The 18,919-nt window shown below is 40.7% G+C and overlaps 1 protein-coding gene across 1 annotated transcript in view; it reads left to right on the plus strand.

Annotated features, from left to right (window-relative positions):
* adamts16 (ADAM metallopeptidase with thrombospondin type 1 motif, 16) overlaps window positions 1–13,366 on the plus strand; it is a 48,758-nt gene extending 35,392 nt beyond the window's left edge. Inside the window, exons 18-24 of the mRNA XM_031875332.1 lie at window positions 843–969; window positions 10,577–10,781; window positions 11,239–11,433; window positions 11,559–11,615; window positions 11,829–12,044; window positions 12,268–12,415; window positions 12,563–13,366. Coding sequence (XP_031731192.1) covers window positions 843–969; window positions 10,577–10,781; window positions 11,239–11,433; window positions 11,559–11,615; window positions 11,829–12,044; window positions 12,268–12,415; window positions 12,563–12,678 — 1,064 coding nt within the window. The 3' untranslated portion in view covers window positions 12,679–13,366. The remainder of the gene's footprint in view (window positions 1–842; window positions 970–10,576; window positions 10,782–11,238; window positions 11,434–11,558; window positions 11,616–11,828; window positions 12,045–12,267; window positions 12,416–12,562) is intronic.
* The last annotated feature ends 5,553 nt before the right edge of the window (window positions 13,367–18,919 follow it).

Here is an 18,919-nt window from a genome sequence, read left to right on the forward strand (position 1 = left end):
GTGTAGAGTTCCTACTGATTGACACTGCAGGTTAAAGTTCCCCACCCTGGTCTGTTGCGGTCCACCCTAACCACCTCCGCCTCTTTGTGTCCTGATTGTAGGCCATGATGGGTTGGGGGTCGTTTGCTTTATTAAAGAGTGTGACTGACTAACTGACTCGAATGAGTTAGGATGTGCAGATTGACCATGCCCAAGGCCAAATACCAACCAGTTGATCTGTAAAGCTCGGATTCATGTTTCTCATAAATCAAATCAGGTCGACATTTGTACCAAAAGTCACGGTATTTGTTTATTTATTTTGTTTAAAGAAAGAATTGGGTTTTTTCAAATGTTTTAGCGACTGAAAGTTCCTTTGCACATCACACATGCAGAAGGAGGTGTGCTGAAAAGACACACGTTGAGATATCCATCAACATTCCTTTAACTACCTAGAATATATTTCAAGGTAAAACTCTGTAACATTATTCAACAGGTTTCACATATTGCAGGTATATTATGTGCAAACATTTGAGAGCATCTTGACAAGTAGCTTGACACACAAAGACTCACGCAACAATGCTGTTTTGTTCCAAATAAGGTTTTTGACAAACTGCCCTTTCCAAGGCCAAGAATGAGCCATCTAGCTCAATAACACTGATGTTTTAATACAACAGTGCCAATAATCTATAACACCCCTCTCCATAACTATTTAATCCATCAATGTAAATATGAGCCTGAAGTTTTGTTTTACTCTTATCTCATAGTAGCCAAGTGGCAGATGGAATAGAGTATCAGTCAAAATGAAAATGACATTCTCCTTTTACGATGATGTGCCTGAAATTATTTAAAAATCACCCAAACAGGTCAGATGAACACCAAGTCAGCATGCTACAAAGACTTGAGAGTGCAAGTGAATACATCCTACTGCAATCCCAGATCAAGACCAGCTACTGGACTGATGCCCTGCAACACCCAACCATGTCCCGCCAGGTCAGACCCTCTGCTCTGTCACATGTATGTTGTGTTTGCTAGCCATAGTTAGTGATACAAATAAATCTACTCCGCGACAGTAGTGTTTTTTTCATGGAATCAAAGGGTTCTCCATTGTGATTGGTTCTGTTTCAGTCATGCTAGCGTGATGGCTCTATGAATGGCCACCACTGTGGTCCAGACTGAAATAGCTAAACAACTATTAAATGGATTGCCATAACATTTTGTGCAGGCATTCACGGTCTCCAGGAGATGAATCCTATAACTTTACTTGGGACAACCATGAGGTTGACATTTTGGTGAACTATCTCAGCAACTATTGGATGGATTGCCATGAAATTTGATACAAACATTTATGTCCCCCTCAGGATAATTTGTAATCACTTTGGTTTTTATCCAGTCATCATTTGGTCAAAATTAAAGGATGACGAATTTGTCCAGTTCTTTGGATTATAACTTAATAACTTTTGACATTCCCACCCACCTCAACTGTGTGTGTTCCTGCTAATTAGCTAATATTAGCATGCTTACATGCTAAACAGAGGTTGTGAACATGGTACACATTATACCTGCTCAAAATAAGCATGTAAGCATTGTCATTGTGAGCATGTTAACATGCTGCCATTAGCATTAATCTCAAGAATCACTGGGTCAAAGTACAGCCTCACAGAGCCGCTAGCATGGCTGTCGACTCTTGTTGTTCAGATTAGAGTTTATGCAAACACTACTCATTCAACCCATTCCTCAGTAATATGAATGACCTCATCCATATACCTATTCTCTGGCTCTCACTGTGGACATCATTAGAAAACGGTATTCGAAAGGTGCAGACATTTCCTCATATTTTCCTCATACTTTTGGATGGAAAAATACAGAATAGTTGGCCCATCCAGACTTCTAGACTTTGGGGTATGTCAATGATTCAATTGTTAAATTGGCGTAGCCTGTAAGGGCTATTTTGTGGACTGTAGGCTATGTGACAGCCAGATACATTGTTGGCTGTTACTGCTCGACATTCTGTGCATGCATGTTCATGTTTGGAACTTGAGGAGGCAGCTTTAGGGGCCACCAGCCAAATAGGTTGATACAGTTGTCAAGCTCACGTTTGTGAAGAGATTTTCTTGTGGACTGTATTTTAGATTTTCTCTTTACTTAGTCTTAATATCCTTTTAGTCTGTGTATTTTCTTTCTGCATCTCTCATCCAGTCCTTTGTCTTCCTACCTTCTGTCCTTTTCACCTTCCTCCTTGCTCACTCCTCCTGACCGCCATGTGTTATTGGTCTACAACACCTACACATCTGTTCTGTAATTTCTTGACATGCGTTGTCAAAATAAGCTGTTTATTGGTTGAGTCAACTCTTCCAAACTTCCCACACCATCTCCTCATAATAGAGCGAATGAGGGGTGCCAGGCAGCGCTGGCTGTCTCCTCCACCCTTTCCCAGCCCAGCAGAGCACCTGTTCTATGATGATGACGACAATTTCCTCTCATGTCATGAACAAATAACTTGCATTTTGGCTTCAACATGTGTGAGAGACACGGGGAAAAAGGGGAAGTTTCACGGGATATTCTCTTTGTGTCTTCATCCAGTTCAGCATGATACCTCACCAACTGTCAGGAAGGGTTAGCTTCTGTGTTTGTTTAACTCAGCAGGCCAAGGACTTGTAAACCTTTTCACATGTAGCATCACTGTGGGACCCAAGCTCATAACACAATTGCCAGTTATCTGGCCACATAAAGACCTACCAGAGACATCACTTTTGAATGTAGTTTAAGAAGCAGTGCTTTATGCAAAATGAACTGCTTCACTGGAGTGATGGGTGCATGTTGGTTCCTCCAAAACTAGTGATCCTCAACATTCTCTTCCCGCAAGAGAGCACCAGAAACAAGATAGATTTGCAGTTGGGAACCAAAGTAGGAAGCGTCATCATATTTTGAGGTTCCCATCCAGGATGTTGTGGCCAAGAGGGCTTTTCTCGCATTTGTAAAATGTCATTGCCATTGCTTAGAGTGGCACTAACACATTTTCCATGATGTCTGATGATACCAGACAGAGAGAGAGAGAGTTTGAGCGCTATTGTGGTTTCAGGGTGAGGTTCTGTGGGATCTTGGCTCAGCGTAGTTGGTTCGATCACTGTCTATTCCCCTGACACACAGAGCCAAGGCAGAGGATCAAAGATCAGTCAACGTGGTCCGATGCTGCGGACATCATAGGGAGTGGTGCGTGCGTTGACAGGCAGGACATGTATGAACACAGACACGCATTCAAGACACACACTGGGGAAATGTCCCTCCCTCGTATGTGCTGCTCTGGACAGTGTCACGAAGGGTAAAGCCTTGGCCAGGAAACAATTCAGTGAAAGACACTCTTGGGATAACATCGGCGTTAAAGAGAGAGGAGATGTTGTTGATGAAAATGGGATTTTTTTTTTTTAAGTCAAGTTAACGCTGTGTTAGGTTGCTATTGCAGCTTACGTTAGAGGAGACAAACATATTCCATTTTTTGTTTTGAAGAGGCTAGAAAAAGACACCGACCTCCTAGTTGCAGTTGCGAAGTTATAATTGGACAATGTTCGAGAGGAGCAAACAGTCAATTATTCTACACTTTTTATAAAATAATTCAATATATTACCTCTGGTATTGGCTTATAACTTCCGTCACTGTCCGCAATTATTAGCCGAACTAACAAAACATAGTGGTAAGTAGGCTTCAACCAAAAGAGAGTATGTGTATCTATCAGGACAGCCACTACACAGAGAGAGGAGAGTTACAGAGTATAGTAGATGCCTGTCTCCAAAGGAATAACAAGAACATTAATCTAGAGGCTTTTGACAGCTGCTGTTGGGGCGTCAATTCCTCTGTGCCGCTATTCTGAGTGTTCCCTCATACGCTCTACGCTATAGTCTGAAATATCAGCCAGATTCTTGAAAATGAAGTGGACACTGTTGACAAGTTGTGCTTTGATTTACAAGCAGAGAGTGGTTAGGCTGAGACGCTGACCTCATCTTGGTCAGTGTTGCCTGTGCATGTCCAGAAAAATTCAGTTGTTGTGTGTCCAATTGCGACTTTGTCCCCTGCATGTTAAAACACTTTAGTTATGTTGTGGCTGAGTCAAGCCTTTCAAAATATTTTAGAAGTCTCAATAGTTCTCGATATTAGAAGGCAAAGCCAGAGACAGCCACAACAAGGCCTTGTTTCATCTTTGCCCCTGGACACCAGTGCCTCTATTGTTGTGAGCTGCTTTTTATAACAGTGTTTGGTAAATGCCCGTGATGTAATATGATGTAGTTGTTTCCGGCGTTTGAGTAGCAATGAGATACAAAATCCCTGGACAGAAACAGATAAAGAGGAAGAGCAAATAGCATCAAATGTTAAGTGTTAATAGATTCTATGATGCAGGTTTTGTTGAATTTGCACTACAGTTTTTGTCATGCATATGAAGTGTATGACTTTGTTGTTGCTGTCAAAATGTTGCCAAGAGCAGATTGAGCAGAGCTGCTACACATATATACACACACACACACACACACACAAGAAGAAGACGGGGCAGGGCAGGAGAAGAACAGTGCTGGTGTTTGGTTACTATGAAGTTCACTCACACCCAAAATCTCTCACCCTTTCATCAAGACTTCCAAGGAACATTTTTCTCTATTACACCCCACCCAATGAACACTGCAGTACAAAGTCTAAAACTACAAAATAACACATTACAGTAACACCGGTGCACATATCTCCTTATCTTCTGTTCTGGATGCTTTTCTTTGAAACCTCCCGTCTTCCGTGTGAAGTCATCTCTTCCTTATTCTGCATTCCCTTGGTGGTGTCCCGAATCCTGCTGAAAAAACACAGTATTTTGCATGGCACCAATATTATATGATCAGCACTGAAATCATGGAATCCCAGTTATTGCCATCCATCTCATGTTTTATAGGAACTAACAGCTGCTCTAAAGGGGATTTCTATCCTCTGTACAGCAGTGTCAGCGCCTTATTTTTCCTTCTTGCTCATTTTGTGTCTGTCTCCGTTTTGGAGCAGGTATCCTAGGAAAATCCTGCGTGATGACCGCAGAGCTGTCTCATATTCACTGACATAAAGTAGCGATCGTGTTGACAGAAAAAAAAAGAAAAGAAAAAATATATATTATACAGTATATATATATATATGTAAATAAATCATCAGAAATGGAGATCATGTTTCTCCAGAGCTTTGTAAGGTCAGACATTTTAAGTAATTGTAAATTGTAAATGGTTGTGGTTCATTTTGTCATCATGTGTACTAATGTGCAGTATGTTATGCAGTCATTACTGCTTTGTTTGACTGTTGTATTCAAGAAAAACAAACTGGTACTGTGAGCAGAGAGCACTCATGCCAGTTTTACAGATTATTCCCACCCAGGCTAGAAATGTCTGCACTCAGAGAGTTGTCAGGCACTTTGGATGAAAGAGATCACCAAATGTTATGTTAGGATGGCTACCACTAAACTCCACCTACAGTTTAGCTTATTAACTATTGGGTTACCATGGATTCTTTTAGAAGACAACATGATATTTTAGTTGCTTTATAATGTAATGTATAAAGCTTATAGGAAGCTTCAGACTGTCAACTGGGTCTTTTACAGTATGATAAAAGAACAACAGATTTAAGTAGCTTTTATAAAAGAAGCCAAATGTAGAAAAGAATGCGTAACTCGCCTCTTTACTCCACCTTTCTTTCAGCTCAAAAATAAACACACTTTCTGGTCAGGGTCTTTCTCTCTCTTCCAGTTCAAAAACCAAGCCATTCCCCCTCCTACAGGCCTGGAGAACTTCCATTGTGTTGACATTGTGCATTTTTATGTCGTGTTTCATTGGTTTTGACCTTGCATCGTTTCTGTATGTGCAGCGTGTTAGCTGTTAATGTGTTTGTGTTGGCTTTCTGTGTCACGTTTTTTGAATTTGCAACACGTTACCGTTTTATTATTTGCTTTTGTTTGTTATAAACTAGTGATGCCCATCAAGCAACCATGGCAGTTAAATCCAAATTATAAAGAAACTCTCAATAAATTGTCAGTAAAAACTTCCAAACTGGCATTTTGCACTTACTGTAAGCAACAGAAACCATATCCTGGCTCTTTTTGTTACCAGATTCCCCAGTATTGTTATTTATTGACAATCAATTTACTCGTCATTGGGGAGCATGACATTTTTTTCTACCTCCAATAATGGTCATGACGGAAAAAGTTTTGGAACCAAAAGTTCAGTAAAAGATAATATTTCACCACAAAATGTAATATAGAGCTCATTTTATGCACTCTACAAATGTCAGTATATTGAAACAAGACTCACTGAATGATCTTAACTAGGTTTGTCGATTATAGACTTGTAGAAATCAGATAACACAAATGGAAATATAACTCTATACATATATATGTATGTGAACCCAATTTATGTAGTGTATTATGTTTCTGTGCCACGCTTACATTGGAAAATTGAATTACGCTCCTATTGGTAAATGGATTGTAGAGCAGTCGGAAACAAAACATTTCAGGAGAGAAGAGGGCATCCATCAAGGAGAATATCGGGAGACTCTTGCTCACTGTGTTTGTGGGTTTATGCAGAGAGGCCAAACAATTCAAGCTTTATCTTCACATTTACAGTCACGCTGTCATTATCTGGTAGCCAGAGACCGTGACTGTTTCCCTTCCATATGTTTCAGTCAGTACTTAACTGCTTACTCATCTCTCAAGATATACTGTAGGTACAACAGATGCTTCATTTCCTCTCAACCGCTACAAACACACACCAATTGTCTCTGTCCTTTTACCCCCCTCAGTTTCTGTCTGTCCCACTGTCTGACTCTGTCTCCCTCTGTCTCTCTTTCACACACAGAGGCATAGGTGAAGCATTTGAGGTCAGTTGTGAGATCTTTTTGTCCCACCTCTCACCCAACCACCCACACACACACACACACACCCACACACTGCACAGAGCTTGGATGTAAGACCTATTCTGGCTCAGCTGTAAACATAACCCTAATGACCTGGACACTTTGATGTAACGTCTCTTTTTTCTTTGTGACCTGTCCAACCCTGTCCTTCCACACACACACACACACACACACACAAACGCACACCAAGCAGCCAGCCAAGGATAGCTGTCATTCAACTTTGTTGTGTTTGGGTCGCAGCACTTCCAATCTCTCAGCAGGGATTTGTGGGGCTTTATAACAAACATACACACTCCGTCTGCGTGTCTGTCTGTCTGTCTCACTGCATCTTTTAAAAGTCACCTATAATTAAGCTAAGATGTTGATGCTTATCTCTGATATTTCTTCTCCCCCTTCGCTTTCTTTTCTCTCTCTTTACCTTCTCCTGTTCCACAACTTACAAAGTCACACACACACACCACCCGAGTCTGCATTTACTCCCTAATGGATTTGTGTGTTTACACTCATTCTGAGAAAGCACTGATAATGGTGACTGTAAAGTCATCCCACAACTGTTAACACTTGTCTCCTATCTCCTTCACTATCTACAGCTGGGGCTGCTTAAGTGTGCTTGTGTGAACACACAAGCTTATGTATGTGTGTGAGTGGAAGCATGTGAAGAAGACACTAACAGAGCTACTGTGCTGTTAACGTGTTTTTTAATTTTGTAATATGTGGCAGATTTTTAGTGTTTGAGTACATTATATATTTATGTGGGAACTGATGATTACACAACTGTCAGATAATCTATGAATGGCATCATTTTATCTCGAATAAATGTGGAGTTGCCAAGGTGATTAAATATCCGGATATGTATTACATTCTTTTTTTTAGCATTTTATGCCAATATTATCAGAAATTTGTAAATTTTTTGTGGGTTCAGGACCCATCAAGCTTTGTAGCAACATATACTGCCAGACTTCAGATATTCAGACAAAAAATGAAACCTTAAAAGCAGGAGAGCTCTTATGTTACAGCAGAAAATTTGCACAGTAATAATATTAAGTAATTTTCCGATTGGTTGCAGTCGAGGCCTCCAGGCTTTATTTCCATTCTTTGCCACACTCTGATTGCAGTTATTTGCAGCAGTGTGTGGTGAATAAAGGTTTCCGATTACACATGAAGCATTCATAACATGCAAATAATATAGTTACAGTGTTGCTGTGGTGTTTGGGATCAGATGATCACATTGATTTGTGTATCCTACAATATTAGAGTTCAATTTCATAGCTTTCAACCAGAACTGATTTCAGTTGTACCTTTTTTTGAAATGCCTGGTACAGTATCAAACATTTCTGTTGAACTAAACTGTAACATATTGTCCTCGTATATGTGCATATTATGTTTCTCTTTTTTTTCACCAAGCATGTGGCCAAGTTTTTCAAAGTGTACCGGTTTCTTACAGTTTTCAGGCCCTCCTCGCGCATTAAACTGTGAGAAGAGAAGAAACATGTGCTGGACCGACCAAAACACGCAGGCCAGACTAGACAAGTTATCTGTGGTCACCCGTCCATCTCTGCAGCTCATTCTATTCTGAGGCCCTGCAGTTATTTTATTTTGCTGTGTCTGCACCCAGTAAGTTGGACTGAAACTGACATTACACCATGGGGAAAAAAAAAGGTCTCCAATGCCCGCTCACATTTAGAGCATGATATCATTCTCTCTCACAGTGTGGACGTACACTGACATAAGCAGAGAAACACCCACGCACTGTCATGTACACTTGAAAGCTCAAACACGCACACAGTGGCACAGCCATAAACACGGGTCAGAAGCTATTTAATGCCTCCGGTGAGCATCTAGACAGCGTCGTTTAGACCACAGAGGCGATCTGACACTCTGTCCGCTGGACATCTGATCCCCTCTGTCCAGAGAGTGTGATGCTTACTCATCCTCCGACATCCCCCACTTTCAAATAACAGCCAAGGCAAAGATCACAAGGGTGGTTTATAACTTGCTATGGCATTAATCAGTATACCAATGGCCATGCCAGTGAGGTAATAAATCCATGATATAAGTAAATGTCCTTCTGTGATAATTAAAGCTATAATATATCAGCTTTATCGCCTACCACATTAAAACCTTCGAGAGATGACTATATTTTACTTCTCTGTGCAGAAACTGATATCTGAGATGCGATGTAAGAAAGCCAAAATAAGCACTTAAGTATGATGTCATACTGTAGCAAGTAGGTAAATTCCATAATAAACCTGAATAAAGATATCGGCTAACCACTACAAGCATGTCTGTTACATCACAGAGATCCTGTACAGTTTAAGTATTGAAATATTAATGAAGAACTACAAATTAAGGTGTATTGAGTTTCCTCTCTCTGGAAGCCAACAATGCAAGCGTAATGAGTCCAAATATGTCTCCGCTCTAGAAAGACACGAGGTGGCTCTAAAAATTGCTGTGACTTTAGTTGGTCATCTGCTTCCATTTATTTATGTATTCAATAACTCCACAGGGATTTAGTTCCTATTTCTGCGCCAAGGGCCAATACACATCATGTCATCGTGTTAAATATGTTTCATGTTTGTGTTGATTGCTCGGTTAAATGTTTAAAGCATTGTAGATTTTCATCTCTACATTCCGCTCATCCTCCCTCAAGTCATCCTTTGATGATACGACAGCGTGTCTCTTCCTCCTGACAAGTCATAACATATATAAAACCAGATGGAATTTCTCCATCCGTATTTATTTAGATTCCATAGTGCATGTATAATGCCCTTTAGAGCTAAACTCTACTCATCCGCCTTATACAACATTCCAAGCAAATAATGCACCAAATTGCCACAAATAAAGTTTAGACTGTTAATATACACAACTCTTTGTGCTGACAGCAATGTTTCTGGATGGTTTGATCTTAGGAGGCTGGGTGGGTACATTGGTGTGAAGTTAGATAGAGGTTGACAGAGTGTGTGTGATGAGGGATTGAGCTGCCTGCACCTTGAGTTTGGGTTCACTTAGGATAGATGCAATGAAGCTCCGAGGAAGAGAGAAGGAATCGGAGGCTCGGGGATTAAGCGCTTAGACATGTGATCTGCCTCCACGCAGCTTTGGGAAAAAAATGACTTAAAAATAACATAAACTATACTGTCCTTAACCGAGCACTCACCAGAGTCAGAGGATTGTGTGTCTCAGATGAATCATTATCAAGAATGCTGAATTTATGTAGAGAGGGCCACCTTTTTGTGCCAACATATGCATTTGTTAGGAGTGTACATTACGAATGGCGGTAATTATGAAAGAAATATGTGATGATGTTTAGTTTTAGTAGTGATGAGGGCTGAGGGTTTAAGTTACAGTTTAAAAGCCTGGTGTTTCGGCTGTTCTGAATTGCTCTGAAGCCAGTCTGCCATGAACCCATGTGAAAGACTTAGGCCTGCAACACTACAACAAACTCAAAGATATATGAATAATAATTTGGGGTTTTACAGTCCCTTCTATGTTGTTTCTGAAGAAGATCAAGCTGCAGAGGCCACCGAAGAAGAGAAGTCGCTTGAGTATGTCACAGGGAGTCTCCCGCAATTGCTATCGTTGTACAGTTATCATGTCATTTGTGAATTCCCACAGGCCTGTCTGAATAAGTGATTGAGGAGCTCTGCATGTTGACTCTCGACCTTGTGTTGTGTTGTCCCAGCTGGTCTGTAGGAGAGTGGGGGGGGTGCGGTCGGAGCTGCGGAGGAGGGGAGCAGATGCGACAGGTCCAGTGTGTCCAGAGAACCAGCCAGACCAACGGAGACGCCCTGGCCGACTCCCACTGTGCTCAGCCCACTCCAGCCAGGAGGCAAGCCTGCAACACACACAGCTGTCCACCGGTCTGGACCACTGGGCCATGGTCACAGGTAAGCATGTGTGAAAGTGATCAACCACGTCATGTAAGAGTCTAAGATTTTCCAATGTGCTTGATGTAAGTCAGTAAAGGCATACTGCTGCAGTTCTTATCCAAAGCAGGAAAAACACACTTCAAAGTTGCACACTTGCCATTTAGCCTCAAGAGCTCGACACACTGTTGTTAAGTGAACCCACGCCTTGATGGCTTCACCACATTTTATGACAGTGATCTCAGTGGCTTTAAAGTATGAATGAGTCCACTGAGACCTCCCGTTTTTTTGTTCCACGTCCAGTTCCTATACATTGTGTGTGGTGACTTGTCTCCCTAATAAACTTTTTTTCAACTGTCATTTAGCCCAAATATCTTTAACTACCTACCACAAATGGTGTCCAGTTCACTTCAGTTACAGCTTAAAGCATTTAAGGATATCAAATGTGATCATTGTCATGTTTCTGTTTATTTGGCAGTGTTCTCGTAAGTGTGGCAGCGGCTTGAGGAAGAGGACGGTGCTGTGTACGAGCACCGACCCAGGGGCCCGGACACACACGCTGGCAGACAGTCTGTGCGCTGGCCTGTCGAAACCCGCCAGTCAAGAATCCTGTTTCATCAAACGCTGCCAGAAACAACGCAAAGTCCAATGGTTTGTCTCCACGTGGCAGGAGGTAAATTCAAGTTTAGTCATGAAGATTGATGACAAAAACATATATAACTAAAATGAATACGTCATGAGTAATGCAGTGTGTAAATGTGTTATTTCTTCTGTTTCTTTCCTTCTTTGATTGTCCAGTGTTCAGCAACATGTAGTCATGGCTATCAGGCACGCTTCATCAAGTGTGCAGAGAAGGTGTGTATTACATGTGTAAAAATGTTCACTGAAACATGGCAAAACATTGATTCCTAATTATTAAATTAGTAACTTTATACATTAGTACTATATGTATGTAATACATACAGTGCTATAGATTTAATTGCAAATAATAGTTTTCTTGAGAATGTTATGTTACACAGTGGAATATTCTGGCTTACATGAATATTGTTTTGGGTTTCCATAATACAGGACACTGCAGGAAAGTACAGAGAGCTCGCTGCCAAGAAGTGCCACCACGTCCCCAAGCCCTCAGTAGAGCTCCAGAAGCCCTGCATCCTGGCTGAGTGCCCCGTCCGCACTACCCCACCAGTCCACCGATGGAGCATGCATCACCTCACCCATCCACCTCAACCCCTCCCTCAACCTCCGCCTCAAGCAGAGTGGCACTCATCTCCTTGGTCTCAGGTACGTTAACTTAAAGGGGGATTACTTTGCTGAACCATGTAGTGAACACAGCTATACATTTTATAGCTATGTGTTTTATGAGTTACTGCTTTTGTTAATAGTCATTTTGTAAGTGAATCAACACTTGTTGATTGACAAGAGAGGAGGAATTTGAATGTGCTATACGTGGCTCATGACATGCATGCTATTTGTTATCAAGGTTTTGTTTCTTTGTACTCCATAGTGCACAGTGACGTGTGGAGGAGGAGTGCAGGCCAGGACAGTTCAATGTCTGGTCCAAGGGAAGCCTTCTCCTGGCTGTGCCCTCCATCTTAAACCCTCAATGTCCCAGGCCTGCAACACGAACTTCTGCCCGCAACCTGAAAAGAAAGGTACCGAAGCGCTAACAGATTATAGTACTAGTTTGATGCTTGTATACAAACTCTTGTAATCTGTAGTCGGAACAGAGTCATCACAATATCCTGTCAAAATAGAAACAAGCTTTCATAAGTTTTTGTTTTCCCCTTTTTTTCCCCCAGACGTTGCATGTAGGGATTACTTCAACTGGTGTTACCTGGTGCCCCAGCATGGAGTCTGCAACCACAAGTTCTATGGAAAGCAGTGCTGTCAATCATGTTCAAATTCAAACCTTTAATCATACGGAGGGACTATGTCTGTGACACAGACTGATAGGTAGTTAGATAGACAAAAGACTATATTTGGCATTCATGCTTGAAAAGACATTGTTTTTGCTTTAAGCGTGTGGCGGGCACTGAAAACAAATGACACTTCAATGGAAGTGCCAGACAGTTGCAGTGCCCTTTCTTCTCCCTGTGATGCCGGACATCTGGATGCAAGAACTTGATCCACTCCACAGGGAAGTGATCGGAACAGTACATATAAAGGAGAGAATTAAACTAGCGAAATGGGAATCTTGATTAAAGCATAGGCCTGACGTATCCAAAAGAAACTGAAAACCTGAAAAATCCCAGGTTTGTTTATATACTGTATGTATTTGCACAGATCTGTACCCAGGACACCCGACATCTCCCGGTCAACCACAGGCCGATGATGATAGGCCAGCAATGAAAAAACGGTTGAGGACCTTTCAGGCACCGCCACGCAACAACATGCGATACACCCGGGTCTGCACTGCAATTCTTGATCAATTTGGAAATCTGGGGTCTGATAATAAAAAGGGATGTTTCAAAGAAGCAAGTAAGAAAACATCATTTTACTCAACAGCTTAATCAAAAACAGACAGGGAATCATCAAAGTGGGCTTCCTCGATAGCTGGACAATAGCAAGAAGCTTTGTGTTGTCATATAAAAGAAAAAGGAAAGAGCAAAATGAAATGCATCATACATACAGTACATACATGAGAGCTATTCTGAGATAGGTCGAGGCTGTGTGAACTGACTTTCATACTCAGCGGTGCTACAATGTTGTCTTCTGTCACAAAAGCAATGTGAAATCCTCAAGTTTCAGGAAAGAACACATGAATTGTGTGACCCATGTACAGTATTGTTTGTTTTATTTATTGGCTTTACAATACAGCATTGCTGGAAGACTGTATTAATAAGCAGTATAAATGTGTCATTTTATTACTCTACCCTAAGTCCATGACCTTTATATTTTGTATTATGTTTCATAGGATTACATGCTGACAAACTGCACTTTTTTGTATTAAAAACATTTACTTTACTTTTGAAGAAAAAATATATGTGACGTCAAAAGCCCAATTTAGTAAATCTGTATTAAGGACTAAAGGTATGAACAGAGTCTGCTCCGTCTATCCATTACAGTGTCCTGCATTACATATTGTTATGGTTAAAAGCACGAATAAACAGGTGATTTTCACAATGTAAATGAAATAACAATAAACAAATGTGAGTCATGTCAGCATCTCAGCTGTGGCACGAGTCCTGATTTCCATTCATTTGAGTCATTCTTTTCAGGTGTCAGTTTGAGTGAATTCGATCTTACCAGGGTGGTGTGAAACTTAACAAGTCTAGATATGTTTTTACGACGGCAAAACAAGATCAGGAAGGGAACTTAATCCCTTCAACCATGTTTCTTTGCCTGAAGACTTCCACTGGGCACGATATGTTCATTATACCCTGACAAAGTTTTGTCTTTCAACAAACTGCATCTCTATCTACACAATGCAGAACAAGTAGTACAGTGCAGGCTTAGCTAGGTTTACCTCAGACCAAGTCAGTTGCTAGCTTAGAAATTGTTAAACCGGCATTAATACATTTTTTGGCCACTCTGGCGCAAGGTCACGGAGCAGGTGTCTATTTATTTACACATCCGGCGGTCAAGGGCCAGCATTAGCTTTTTTTTAAGTTGAGTTTCTGCCCACCAGATGAATGTAAGTCCAATACAATCTCATCTCTCTCTCTGTTTCTTTTGGTCTTTACCAACTACTGAGAGAAATATCGTGCTCTCTAGCAGCTGAATGCGTTCACCAGCTAGTTGCTAAATTTGTCGTGGGCAGGACACGTATAGACATTTTTTTAAAGAAATAATATGAGGACAACTTGATCCCGCTTGAAACAAGGTTGATGAGAGCGCTGACTCAAAACCATAAAGTTGTGGGCCAACAAAATAATGAGCTGAAAAGGCTTAAATGCTCCATAAGGCTGCGGCACACTGCAGAGTCTGTACTTCTGTGTGGGTTTGTCTCTGGCTATTCTTTGTATGTCTCCTCTCTACACAGTTTTCTTCTTCTTTCTTCCTCCTGAGATGCCCAGTCAGGGTTCTAAAATCAAGCATTAGGTCATTACAGGTCTATCTGATATTGGGCAATACAAGTAAATTTGAGTTGTTTGTTGCGAAAACAAACACTATTTTTTCTATTTTCTATCAAGTTTAGTTTCCTGGGCTGAGCCATCTCCTGCAGTTTATTTGAAACCCTTTTACTGTGCGATTGATGCAACACCACCACCCCACAGGTTAGAATTTTAAAAATCCCTTCCACTTTAGTCATTTCTCAACAAGTCAAGTAGACACAGATGCCCAAAACAAAAATCACCATTGTCATAATCCTTGGGCACTCCCCTTAAGAGAGAGTGAGGGAGGAGTAAAGAAGAGTGTGAGAGGAGAGAGAGAGAAATAGAGTTGAAAGTAGGGCAGAGGGAGGGCATCTATGTTTTTGGTGCTGTCATAGAAAAATGCTGTGAGAAAGAGAGGGAGTGAGCCAGAAGGAGAGGTGGGTATGGAGAGGAAAAGGGGGTTTCCTCCATGTCAACCACCTCTCTGTATTTGATTTATAGTTGGTATAAGCTGTGGGCACTGGGGTACTCTGATTCTGTGCTTGTGTGTGTCTGGACACTGTACTTGTAATGAAATGTAGGCCATGGCAGCAGTTTTGTTAATTAAGGCCAGAACACAGTCACAAACACACAGGGTCGCATTACTCTTATAATGTATTACAACAATTGGAATTACAGTGCATCATCCTTGCAACGTCGTAAGTCATTATAAAATGCCTTACAATGTGTTATCATACTGTATTGTTTTATTTTCATGACTATTACCTGAAAACCTGTGTGAATCTGTCTTTGAATAACATATAGTATACCTGGAGTTTGCATTGTCTTCCACACTCTGGGTTTCCTCCCACTATTCAAAGATATGCAGCTCAGGGAAACTCTGAACTGCGGTTATGAAGGACTGCAAATTAAATGTTTTAAATTTTGTTTCCCTCTGACTCTGTATAATTTGCTACAGACGTTTAACAAAGAAAAAAAAATCCAACCACACAAGACGAGAAGGATTAGGAGGAAGAAGCATTTTGTTTATACAAAGATTGTGATCAGACAAAGGCTTCCTGTAGATAACAAAGGTGATCGAGACAAATCTGGCAACATCCAAAGTGTTACCTAACCCATGTCAGGTAACAGAAGAGATTATCTGTCAGAGAGAGACAGGAAGAGAGAGAGCATGCCCAGCACTCCCTTTTCCACTTAAATAAAACTATGCTATCTCTGACTGGATCTGTTTGGAGAGATTTGGCTCTTTAGCCTTGAGGCTACACTCTGAAGGTTCATCTGAAGTTAGGGGGTTATTATCTTTCCATCGGGATGCACCTACAACAATCCCAGGACCTTTAGTTGTTTCCTTGCAGCTATTAGAATCACTAAGCTGGAGGCGACTTGCCTCCAGTAATAAGGACTATTGTGGAGCACAACAAACAGGCAATTATCTCGAAATCCATGTATTTACCTTATTTATTGTAAAAGCTTCTTAAATTCATGACGAAATGACCTCCAAAGCATCAATTTCAAAACTTTTTGTTGTTGTTTGTGTATAAACCCTTTGATTTTGTATCTGGAACTTGACCTAAATGGGAAGCAGTTAGTGGGACAGAGAGAGAGAGATAGAGAGAGAGAGAGAGAGATAGAGAGAGAGAGAGAGAGAGAGAGAGAGAGAGAGAGAGGCAGGGAGGAAAGATATAGCTTGGGACCACTGTTGTTATATTATGCACAACAGTACCCTCTGCTGACTATATAGAGAACTAATACCAATACACGTTCCGGCCTGTGGCATTAAGGGATGTACGATGTTACATTATGGTCTATGTGCACTGTGTAGTCTAAGTCTAGTCCAAGGGTATTAAATAAATATTCAACGAGGTCCAGTTAGAGAGAATTTCCTCATGCAAAGGTCCGGAACAGCACAATAATGTCTAACTTGCACATGATTTAGTCCTATGTGTCTGACTGTCAAATCAAACAAAGAAAGTTCAATTGAATTATATCTTAACAATATTCATCGTCAGTTTTCAAATTGAACTGAATGAATTATAAATAATATAATAAATAAATGTTCTCTCATTTCAATTACAATAAGGGCTGGAATTAAAAATGACTTTGCATTGCATGACAGAAAGCTTTTGATTTTGAAAAACATCTTAAAACAAAGTACTTCATTTCAGAAAAATTAATTGAACTGAATTGTCCTGCAGCATTCAATTCAGTTCATTCAGGTGTTAAGTGACGTCACCCAGAAAATCCTTGATATTATATTCTTCTCATCTCCTAAAAAGAGGAATGTGTGTGCAGGGACTTCATCTGTTGTTATTGAAACCACTTGTTTCAGCCTGATTCCCTCTCTGTTATCATCTCTGTTGGACAGTTGTCACAGCCAGGCTCAGAGACTGAGACAAAACAGGGAGACAACTGCTAAAAGGAATCAATTTATTTTTAAGTAAACCAATGTAAACAGCACTCAAACATAAACTGAAGCAACTGTATTCAGCCAGTAACACCAAGGCTCTTCCTTCCAGAGAGCGAGGCTGCCAAGTGAAGGCCTTTAAGGGGAGAGACACAGGTGTGGCTCATCCAGCTGACGACCCTCCAATCAGCACCTGCAACAGACAACCAAAAGACACAGGGACACCTAGCGTATGGGAGGAGGGTCATCACATACTGAATTAATGTGTTAGGATTCTGATCATATTGGGCTCTTAAGTTTATTTTTATGTGTCTTCATTTCAGATGTGAGTGGGTACGTTTGCTCAAAAGTGTTGTGCTTTGTCTCACAGTGTGGCTTCACATTGCCAATTTTAATAATCGTGACGGTCTCTGAATGTATGAGACACTGGTTTTAAACTGCCCGTAGGAAGAATGGCTCACGTACTATTCCGACTGTTTGGCCTCTCGTCCAGTCTCTGCCGTCTGTGTGTATCTCGCTCAAGCCGCAATGCTTATCGGCATACACACATTTGATTGGCTGCGTAGCGTCACGTGATATGATTTACAACACATGTAATTGGTCGGTGTGTTTCCTGGACAGCTGAACGAGTGCCTTAAAAGGTTAAAAAAGCGGCGCCGGTTAAAATAGAAGCACTCCGTCAAATTTTTTAATTCCCAATTATCTATCGGTTATAGGTCCAGATACAACGGCGTCTGGGTCTGGGCCAGGACCGTGGTCCGCCGATTTAGTAACCACAGATGTGAATTCATTCTGTTCCTCATGAGGACGATGTGAATGCTTTGAGATACTTTCTGTCCATTGATGTGAACGAAATGTTGTCGGTAGATTTTGTGGTCAAGAGAGCTGAGATGATTTTCACCGAGAGTTACTTTAATTTTGATGAGTCCTTTTTTCAAATGGATTGTATTGAACACAATGACCACTGTGGTCAGTACATCACAGCTTGGGGCTGATCTGTAATGATATTTGTCTTGAGTTCAGTGGTGAGTTAGAAAAGCTGGAAGAATTTAAAATGTATTTGAACAGTTTGACTCCAACTCTCCCTTTTGACATACATTTCAAATTAATTTTTTAGATGTTAAATTAATACAAAATGGTGAAAAAACTACCAACAAGTATTCCCACTAAACCCACTGACAGGAACACTCTGATGACTGCAAGCAGTTTTAATCCAAGACCACTGACAGAAAGTCTTCCATCAAGACAACTACAGATTGTGAAGAACTGCAAGAGACTTTGATAGAAAATCTGTGGATCTTAAAAACAAAAACAAGTTTCAAACAAACGAGTTTCCTCCTCGACAGACTGATTGTTCTTACAACAAGACCAGAGAAAGATTCAGAATCTTTACTGAACCCAGCCAGAAACAAAAGGTGACAAGTTAATGCATGTGATACATGTGATGCCTTGATTAACAGTGATGAGATTATCCCATAGGATGCCTTGTTATAAGGCTTTATAGGTACATAATAATGTGTTATGATTGTGCTTACAAAGCATTGAAGACATGACTTTCATAAGACACGATGATGATGAAAGATATGATTTATTATTTGACAGTGATAAACATAAGCATTTTTAACCAATAAATAATTTGTATCAACTCATTTATCAGAAAGTAAAAACTAAGTAAATATATCTGCTGGTAAACTGAAGTAAAAAACATAAAAAAC

The sequence above is a fragment of the Anarrhichthys ocellatus genome, unplaced genomic scaffold, assembly GCF_004355925.1.
Source record: "Anarrhichthys ocellatus isolate YVR2014 unplaced genomic scaffold, GSC_Weel_1.0 scaffold89, whole genome shotgun sequence".
NCBI lineage: Eukaryota > Metazoa > Chordata > Actinopteri > Perciformes > Anarhichadidae > Anarrhichthys > Anarrhichthys ocellatus.